This window comes from Hipposideros armiger, unplaced genomic scaffold (assembly GCF_001890085.2).
Source record: "Hipposideros armiger isolate ML-2016 unplaced genomic scaffold, ASM189008v1 scaffold_1, whole genome shotgun sequence".
NCBI lineage: Eukaryota > Metazoa > Chordata > Mammalia > Chiroptera > Hipposideridae > Hipposideros > Hipposideros armiger.
The window spans coordinates 8,578,420-8,588,466 of record NW_017731351.1 but is presented as its reverse complement, the minus strand read 5'-3'; the positions used below and the strand labels follow the sequence as shown (position 1 = coordinate 8,588,466).

The 10,047-nt window shown below is 37.2% G+C and overlaps 1 protein-coding gene and 1 long non-coding RNA gene across 5 annotated transcripts in view; one reads left to right on the top strand and one right to left on the bottom strand.

The window, feature by feature from the left end:
- Positions 1-670, bottom strand: part of LOC109373377 (uncharacterized) — a 34,542-nt gene extending 33,872 nt beyond the window's left edge. For all 4 annotated transcript variants that reach the window (XR_002122230.1, XR_002122234.1, XR_002122221.1 and 1 more), the window contains exon 1: positions 578-670. This is a non-coding gene — a long non-coding RNA (uncharacterized LOC109373377). The remainder of the gene's footprint in view (positions 1-577) is intronic.
- Positions 671-814: 144 nt separating this feature from the next.
- METTL14 (methyltransferase 14, N6-adenosine-methyltransferase non-catalytic subunit) overlaps positions 815-10,047 on the top strand; it is an 18,420-nt gene continuing 9,187 nt past the window's right edge. Inside the window, exons 1-7 of the mRNA XM_019627014.1 lie at positions 815-1,034; positions 2,898-2,986; positions 3,661-3,748; positions 4,880-4,960; positions 5,310-5,397; positions 7,786-7,876; positions 9,039-9,180. Of these exons, the coding sequence (XP_019482559.1) occupies positions 969-1,034; positions 2,898-2,986; positions 3,661-3,748; positions 4,880-4,960; positions 5,310-5,397; positions 7,786-7,876; positions 9,039-9,180 (645 nt within the window). The 5' untranslated portion in view covers positions 815-968. The remainder of the gene's footprint in view (positions 1,035-2,897; positions 2,987-3,660; positions 3,749-4,879; positions 4,961-5,309; positions 5,398-7,785; positions 7,877-9,038; positions 9,181-10,047) is intronic.

Here is a 10,047-nt window from a genome sequence, read left to right as displayed (position 1 = left end):
CACACACCCCAAACGCACACCCCAGGCCAGGCCATTTCAGTAGTCTGCTATCTGTTTCCATAGCCCAGGGTAATTTCCAGCCAAGACAAACGTGCCCGCTCAAAAAGAGGTTGGTCCCCTCCCTCTGACCTCTAGGGCATGAACCAAGACCCATTTTGCCATCACCGGCCACTTCCCTGGAGGAATGGAAACAGGAAACTTCTCAAGGGCTACTGAGGTGTAGAGACGAGCACGGGCAGATGCTGCGGTGGTTCCCAGCCTGAAGGGCAAAGTAAGTGATATCATAATACTAAACACTGCCACGGCGCATGCGCCAGGCTCCGTCCCGTCAATCGCCACAGCTCCGTGAGGTGCGCTCCCTTATTACTCCGGCTTCACGAAGGAGAAAACGGAGGCACACGGAAGTGATGAAACTAGCCAAGGCCACTCCGCAGACGACAGGCCGGGGTTCAAACCTGGTAATCTGGCTCCAGTTTGTGCTTTCAGGAAAAAACTGATATCTGGCAATTTTTAACGAGTTATCAGGACTGGCAACTGGGGAATTAATGGAAAGGGGAATCAACGAAACGGTCCACACCTTAGGAACAGTGCTGATTCACCAAGGGAGCCTGACGTCCCAGGAAAGACAGGACCGGTGACAGGCCGGCGACGGCCCCGCCCAGACCGGCTCCGACCCTCCGCCACCGCTCCGGGAGGTCAGGGGCTCCGAGGCTCCGCCCACGCCGCGGCATCCTAATTGGGCCCCTTCCTGTGACGCAAAATGTCGGCGTCCAGAAGGAGGCGGGACTTCCTGGATGGCGAGCCAATTCCGGGCGCACCGGAAATGTCTATTGAGGAAAGGATGAAAGATGTCTGCCGCCTGAAGCTCCAGGCCAACCTTTGAGTTCTACAGACTCGGAAGCAAACTTGCGCGGAGATTCACCCGCTGATTGCCAAGTTTGCGGGTGGTGGAAAGCAGGAGTTGGGACATGGACAGCCGATTGCAGGAGATTCGGGAGCGGCAGAAGCTACGGCGACAGCTCCTTGCACAGCAGGTAAGCAGCCCGGGGCGGGATCGCGAACGCGCGTGCGCGCCCGACCTGCTCTGCCCTCTGCGGACCGGCTCCCTCGACGCGGATCTCTGAGCCTACCTACCCTTCGTGTTCTTAATTCCCGCGGTGCACCTCATATTTTCTGTTTCGTGTCGCCGTCGTGGTGGTGGTACTAAAGCGAGCACCATGACTGGTTTTCAGCCACCTTTATGGAACCCAGACCTAGTGCTGGGCCAGTGCTCAATGACAGGGACACAAAGCTTTGGTCTTTGTGAATACATTGCCATAGTTCACGCAAGGAAGAAGAGTGACTTGTCACCCCCTAAATTTCTCGAAGCTATGTAAGTGGTCTTGCCTTTCCTCGTAGTCAGTGCCCAATTCTTGAGATTGTGGCTTCATTGTAAAAAAGGTTTACAGAGTTTTCTTTGGGATTATATCTAAAAGCTGCATTGAAAGTAGCCTGAGTGTAAGTTTTAGATTCTGCATCTTGTGTATGGCAGTCCACAGTGCAATGTACAGTATCCCCGTCTTCATCCACAGCTAACATTTGAATTCATATTTTGTATGTTACAACAAACCGCTGATATAAGTAGTAGTATTTTTATTTTCACTTGATAACGAAACAGGCTCTAGAGGTAAAGGAATTTTGGCTCTGGGTCAGTCACTGTTAGGTCAGAAAATTGAAGCCAGGTTTGTTTCTCTAAAGTTTTTCTTCACTGCTTGTGTGCGAGTGTGTGAGTTAACACTTGCTGATCAGTAGGGAACACGTGCAGAAAATGCCAGTGGTGCGTATCTCTACTTGACCCCAGAGGCAGTGTTTTACATCCCACCTTCCAGATCAGTAAACATGATGGAAAGGCTCACGGACTTTAATGAGGCATCTTACTGTTATTTTTTCAGTGATAAATCTTGGTTTTAGCTAAGGGAAATCTGAAACCTATCCTCTTATTACCTAATGAAAACATGGGATAGTATTAAAAATGTGGGGATTGGAAAAAGATCTGTTCCTGTCGCTGTGGTCTTATGATCTTGGATTAATCAGGCATCTTTTCTAAGCCTTCTTTTCCCCAACTTCTTTTATCATGTTATCTTCAAGTAGCTTCTTGTTGCCATCAAGCAAAGTTCTTGCACTTTAGTTTGAATTCAAACTCTGTTTGACTCAAAATGCATTACAGAACGATTATTTGTTGAGTGTCTTACTATGTGCCAGGTGCTAGCAGGCACTGCAATTCAACTATGAATACCAGGTAGCCCCTACCTCAAAGAGCGTACATAGTACGTCAAATCTGATAATGGCTGCCGTTTATCAAACCCCTTCTGTGTGTCAGACTCTGCTAAGCTTTCGATGTACATTACTTCGATCATTACAGTTGTTAAGGAATTAGTAAAATTCAGAATTGTGCCTATAATCATAAAGACTTGGCTTGAGTAAAACTTAATAGCTTTTCCTCATAGCATGAGCTAAAATAAGGTGTGATGTGTGAGTCGAAGGATGCAAAGTGTTTAGTAGTGCCCACTACACTACAAACACTGTTAGCTGCCTTTTTATGGTGATTGCAACTGCTACTAAATCATGCTTTATTATTTACTTTAAAAGATTAGCAAAGGTAAGTGTCTTAATTTCAAATGTAACTAAAAGCGTAAGTGCTTTTTAGTTGTCAAATCATTCTTAATTAACATGGTTTTTGTTCCAAGGTATTTCCAGCTTCTCCTGCAAGCTCTTAGTAAATCCATTTGTCTGCTGAGGTTCTTAGAGCCATTGTGTTTGGGTTTTCTTAATTCTTGATATATTAAATGTGGCTACAAATAGCCAGAAAGGCTATGCAGTGCCTTGTGATCTAAGTTATGACTTTTGCTTTATTTCAGCTGGGCGCCGAAAATGCTGACAGCATTGGTGCTGTGTTAAATAGCAAAGATGAGCAGAGAGAAATTGCTGAAACAAGAGAAACTTGCAGGTCAGTTGAGTAGTGTTTTTTTTTTGGTTTTTTTTTTGTTTGTTTGTTTGTTTTAGTAACATGCTAATATTGTGAAAGTACCATTGTTTTAATAAATAATCCTAGGTATAAAGTGTATTCTTATGAAAAGCCATCAAAATAAAGATTTCAGAAACACTAGTTTTTATTGATCGTGAATTATGAAATGTTTACTTTCTGAATATAGTAAGTTCTCATAAAGTAGTTAGGAAATGAAATGTTAGACTAAGAATTGAATGTTAGACTAAATAATTGTATTTTTAAGATTATTATGAAATAGACTTTATACTAAAAGTGTTAATCATTTAATAGTTCACAAAGCTTGTCAGAATTTTTCAGTATTCTAGTGATCAATTTGAGCATTGGTTTTGCTCAAAACAGAATTAGAATATGTAATATAGTAGTTTCTTTTTGCCATCCATCCCTTATAACAAAAGCTTATATTCTCATTTGGTTACTTTCCCATAAAAATAAAGTCCAGAATTATCAATTGGGTTGTGTGGCTTTTTAGACGATTCATAAACTGGGTGAATAGATACTGTTTAATCAGGAAAATTTTCCCATATTCTGTTTTTATTATTTGTTATTTAATATTAGTAGATGTGTTTATACATCTTGTGGATGTTTGCGTGTGATACTTCAGTTTTAATTTTCAGAGCTTCCTATGACACCTCTGCTCCAAATGCAAAACGTAAGTATCAGGATGAAGGAGAGACAGATGAAGACAAGATGGAAGAATATAAGGTAAGTGGAGATAGGCAGTTTTATGGTCAGAAAAAAGTAAATCCTTACAATAATTCTTATCCAAGAAAACAGATTAGACAGAAACTGAATAATAAAGTGTTCAAAATAATTATCATATATATAGTATACATATGTATAACTGAGCATATGTATGATCAGTTCATAAGACCTGTATACCAGTTTCCTCATTTTAACAGAAGACTTGTGTGGATTAAATTAAGTGATATACATAAGCACTTAGCATGATGCCTGGTAAGCATTAGGGGATAATATTCTTGAATGAAAGGAAGGAGGTAAGTGTAGCAGAAAAATTGGGTAATTGGATTAGGAAAGGCTACAGTGCTGTCTTTTGTGTTATGTTATTCAGTGTTAATACAGGGCAGAACAGTTAAAATATTTTGAAAATTCATGGGCTAGATAGATAGCATTGTAGAACCATTTCTGAAAGAGGCCCAAGAAAAACCTAATTTTTAAACTTATAATTGCAACATTTAGTTCAAGGTATTATGATGAAAAACCTATCTCTATTTTTTTTAAGTTCATTATTGATATACAACTATATTTAATAGAGAAGAGAATGCATAGTTTCAGTAAATCTCTAGGTAGTTCAGTGATATAATTACCTAATCTTATGGATACTATCTTGTGTGTTGCATTTTAATTATGTTAACATGTAACTTAAATATTTGCGATTGTTTTAGGTCAAACCATATGTACAATAATTCCCAATGTTACGACATTTTTGACATATAAAAAGTTTCATATGGTTCAATGCAGTAGAAATAAAATTGGCCATTGGTGGTTACATCTTTTGATTCAAGCTAGAGTCTAAAATTTATAATATTATATTTGAGATTAAATAATTCCAGGCAATTTGGTCAGAACAAAATAGTATTATAGAGTATTTAATATTGACAAAAATGAAAAGAAAATTTTTGTTTTATTACAGATAATCAACTAGTTAAATCTAATGATGAAAAAGCAAACATTTTAATGTTTGACTTTAATGTTAATTTGAAAAGTTTATTATCCACTAAGGAAATAAAATATTTATGTTTAACCTGAATCAAGATATAATACAGAAACTATTCCTCCTGTAATAAAATGTCTACTTAATCTTCCTTTTCCAAGGATGAACTAGAAATGCAACAGGAGGAAGAGAATTTGCCATATGAAGAAGAGATTTATAAAGATTCTAGTACTTTTCTTAAGGTAAATAACTTTCAAATCTTACAACTCATCACATTTCAGCTCTGTACCTGAAAATATTTTTAAATACCTGTTTGTTTTCAAAATTTTTTTAGTTATTAAGGAATCATTTTAAAATCAAGATAATTTAAAATTATTCATGAAATTGTCTTCTGATACTTGACTATTTCGAATGAGTAAACACCGTTAATGTCTATAGCTACTGAAGAATAATTAGTTGTGGTGTTTTCAAATATTAATTTTTTAATCTGTCAATCAGCTTATATTTTGTATGGCCTTGTGGTAAAAGACAAAGAACAGAATTAATGTATCAGAGTGCATGCTATTTAATTTAATTTTGGTTTTTCTTTAGGGAACGCAAAGCTTAAACCCCCATAATGATTACTGCCAACATTTTGTAGATACTGGACATCGACCTCAGAATTTCATCAGGGATGTAGGTATGTCAGATTTGTTGGGAATATGCTATTGCTGCCACTTGATTACGTGCATGTAATGTATTTCTCTTGTGGATTTATTTCTAACCTTTTTCCTGACTTGGTTTAATATTTCTTGCAAAGCAGATCTCCTGACAACAAAGTCCCTCAATTTTTGTCTACGAAAGTCCTGTTTTTTCCCTCACTTTTGAAGGATAATTTTGCAGAGTACAGAAATCTAGGTCGGTGCTTTTTTTTTTTTCTTTCAACACTTTAAATACTTAAGTTTCATCTTGCTTGTGTGATTTCTGAGAAGTCAGACATAATTTTTATCTTTGTTCTTCTGTAGGTACAGTTGTGTTTTTACTGTGGTTTCTTTCAGGATTTTTTATCTTTGATTTTCTGTAGTTTGAAAATTACATTTCTGGGTGTAGTTTTCTTGGCGTTTATCCTATTTGATGTTCTCTGAGCTGCCTCGATCTATGGTTTGGTGTCTGACATTAATTTGGGAAAATTCTCAGTCAGTATTGTTGCAAATATTTCTTCTGTTGTTTTCTCTATTTCTTCTTCTGCTGTTCCCATCACAGGTGTGTGACACCTTTTTGTAGTTGTCTCACAATCCTCGGATATCCTGGGGTTTTTGTGGGGTTTTTTTCCACTTTTTTTTCTCTTTGTTTTTCCGTTTTTGAGATTTCCATTGAAATATCCTCAAGCTCTGAGATTTTTTTTTCCCCTTGGTTGTGTCCACTTTACTATTAATAAGCATTAGTTGGATTTTTGGGGTTTTTTTTTGTTTTGTTTTGTTTTTTTAGTATATCCACAGGTTTGTGCAACCATTACCACAGTCTAATTTTAGAACATTTTCATCTGCCCTAAAGAAACCCTGTGCCCATTAGCAGTCAGCTTCCATTCCTTCCCCCTTCTCTGCCCCTGCCTAAAGTAACCACTGATTGACTTCCTTTCTCCATAGATTTGCCTTTTCTAGACATTTCGTATAAATAGAATCATACGATATGTGATATTTTGTGACTGGCTTCTTTCACTTAGCATAATGTTTTCGAGGGCCATTGGTGGCGTAACATGTATCAGTACTTTCTTCGTATTGCCAAATAATATTCCGTTGTATGTGTGTACCACATTTTGTTTATCCATTCATTTGGGTTGTTTTCATCTTGGGGCTGTTACAAACAATGCTGCTGTGTATGAGGGTTCCAGTTTCTTCACATCCTTGTCACTTACTCTCTGTCGTTTTGATGATGATGTACTAGGTATGAAGTGCTATTTCAGTGTGGTTTTCATATGTCCCCAGTGACTAATGATATTGAGCATCTTTTCATATGCTTATTGGCCATTTAAATAACTTCTTTGGAGAAATGTCCAAACCCTTTGCTTATTTTTTATTTTGTTATCTGTCTTTTTATTATTGTATGGTAAGAATTCTTTATTCTCAGTACAAGTTTCTTATCCGATGCATGATTTGGAATATTTTCTTCCATTCTATGGGTTGTCTTTGCACTTTCTTGGTGGTATCCTTTGCAGCACAGAATTTTTGATACTCAAAGTCCTCCTTATCCCTACATTTGCTGAAACAGGTATTGCACTGTTTTATCTAAAATCTCAGAGATCTAAAATATTTTTGAGGACATGAGAACAATGAGTCTCCTATTTTAAAGTAATCTTTGTGGAATTTTAGATGTTTTTCAAGGTCCTAAGCCTGAAAATATACAAACGAAGATTTGGTTTATAATAATGTAGAGATCTTTATAAATGTTGATGTAGGTAATTACTGTTAGAGAAAGCAGCTTGTCTTGGAATTGGTAGTATCATTTCGATAGGTAATCGGGGTGAGCGAGGTGAGAGCTGGTCTTCTGTTAGGGACTAATTACCTTCTAACTAGACTTTTTCTGGGATTGTGTTCATGAGGCCTAGCCAGTTAATTTAAGATCAGAAGCAGTATTTCTCTTATTCTACTATTCTTTGCCTCTTCCTTTATTTAATTATAAAAGAATAATTTTCACTAGATTCTTTAGGGGACACACACACACACACAAACACAAACATTTTATCTGAAAGAAAACGGGGAAAAGCATGATAGGAAGGCAACTGGATTTTTCTTTCCTGAGAACAGAATGGTTAAATTTGATGTTATGAACAGATTATTTAACTTAATAGATATGAGAAATTAAATGGCTTCATGAGTTGAACTGGGCTTTAGAACATCTGAGTCTTTACCTGCTTATGGGGTTAGAATCCTTAGATATGAAATGTTTAAAAATACTCAAAATTCGCTTTAAAAGGACATGAGAGTAAAGTGACATGTATATATGATTTTCCCGAGAAAGCCCATAACCTTTGAATTCTTTAATATTAACTTCAGTTGTACTGAAATACAGAATTTACTGTTTTTCTCAGGTTTGGCTGACAGATTTGAAGAGTACCCCAAGCTGAGGGAGCTCATCAGGCTGAAGGATGAGTTAATAGCGAAATCAAACACTCCTCCTATGTAAGTGTTTTTAAAAAGACTGTTCTCAACTCAGGCTTAAAATATCAATTTCTTATCCTGTAACCTTTCTGTTTTAAAGTAATTCAATACCTATATAAGGTTAACACAACTTTTATATTTCTTCTTTATAGTAAAATATATTATTTTAAAACTGCAGTGCTGAATACACAGTAGGTTCTCATTTGATTTGTTTTCACCTTTTCCAATAATTGGCCAAAGTATCTTTAAACACTACTCTTATTAGAAAATCATTTGTGTTTATTGTATCTTTGATGTTAACATGTTTTTAAATGACTTTTCTTCTTAAAAAGTAATTTGTTTATTGAAGAAAGTTTAGAAAACTTAGATAAAGGAAAACAAGAAAATGAAAATTATAACTCAGCACACAGGGCTAATAACATTTTTGGATTATGGTAATTAATTTTAACCTTTTCTGAGCAGAATAATGTTTTCCTCAGAAATATGTATAAGGTCTTTGAAATTGGAGAGTGTTTATTTCACATTTACATTACTTTGAACATTTTGTACATTTTAACAATTTGCTGAAATGTATCCTGTTAGTGATTAGAAGAGCCACAAAGAAGTCTGAGTATGTGGGGAAAATACTCGGGGACTTTAATATTCGTCCTATTTAAAAATACTCTTACATTTGAAGTATTTTATATTTAAATATTTTATATTCAAAATACTTTCATACTATATGGAAATAGCCTTTCATTAAAGGCTAGTGATGATTTATACTAGGTGGCTTGAAAAGACTTAATATAAACAAAATTTAGAAACTATTTTTTAGAGGGAAGAATTTAAAATTTACAGTGAAATAGTTTTTCTAACCTAACTAAACAGTTGAGAGAAACTGATGGTCCTTAGAAAATTCAGGTGATAATGGAAAGGGATTCAGGCTTCCATCTGAATATGGCTTCCCAGTGTCAAAGAAGAGACGTCTGTGTTCTGATGGCTGGGGAAATGTGACTTGACTTTGTAGTTTCCTATGTGCATGTCCTCCAGAAGGACCTCGGTAGATGCCCCTCCATGCAGAGGCATTCAGTGATCTGCTCATGATTGCTTTGTAAGTAGCGGTTAGTAACAGTTAAGATTTTGCTTTCATTGCCATCTGTAAGGTATTTGAAAATCTCTCACTCTTTATGCTTTACTCAAATAGGTACTTACAAGCAGATATAGAAGCCTTTGACATCAGAGAGCTAACGCCCAAGTTTGACGTGATTCTCCTAGAACCCCCTTTAGAAGAGTATTACAGAGAGACCGGCATCACTGCCAATGAGAAATGCTGGACGTGGGATGATGTATGGTGACACTTTCTACATTGTCATGAGTTCTGTACTTTTCCAGTGAATATATGTGTATTTGATCAGAAACGAAGATTGTAGATATCAGCCCTCCTTTTCTAGCGGTCCTACCTGTAAATTTAGGTGGAGATGGCGGCTGAAGGCCTAGGGCACAGTAACCGGTATCGCAGTAGCTTTTTGAGGCACACATGGCACTGGCGGTGAGCACACAGGCTGCAGGAGACACACGTGCCGCCGGCCTTAGAGTCTGAATGGACAGCCAGGAAAGTCTAGAGACAGACAGCGATTGAGAGCTCCTTCTGTGTTGGTTGGTTTTAGTAAACATCAGAGTATCAACATAGACATATATGTAAAACTTAGTTTCTACTCTTTGAGGAACTGACAGTATAATGGATAAACAGGAGACATAATTTCAGTATAATGTAATTGTGATAAAGTCACATTTTTCCTAAATAAATTAAGCAGGCTGATTAATTAGTTAAAAGTTACTGTTTTTACAAGTCAATTACAAAAATAACAAATATTAAGTGCTCCTCTGTGCTAGGTAAGGTGCTAGGTACTAGAGATCAAAGCCAGATAAGGTTAGAGTGTCTGGCCTGAAGGAGCACACGGCTGAATGGGACAAACACTGACCTGAACACACAGGAGCGTTCTTGTTCGTTTAGTCATGGAGAACTGTGTAAATGATCTGAGAAAAACGCCCGGGTAGGACGTCGGGGCACGTGAACAGGGAGAAGGAGCGCATGGACAGTATAAATGGATAAGCTGGGATTGGCCAGTGAAGAAGTGGGTGGGACAGGCATTTCAAGCAGAAGGAATAAATTGTGTGTGTGACACACACACACACACACACCTCTCTCCCTC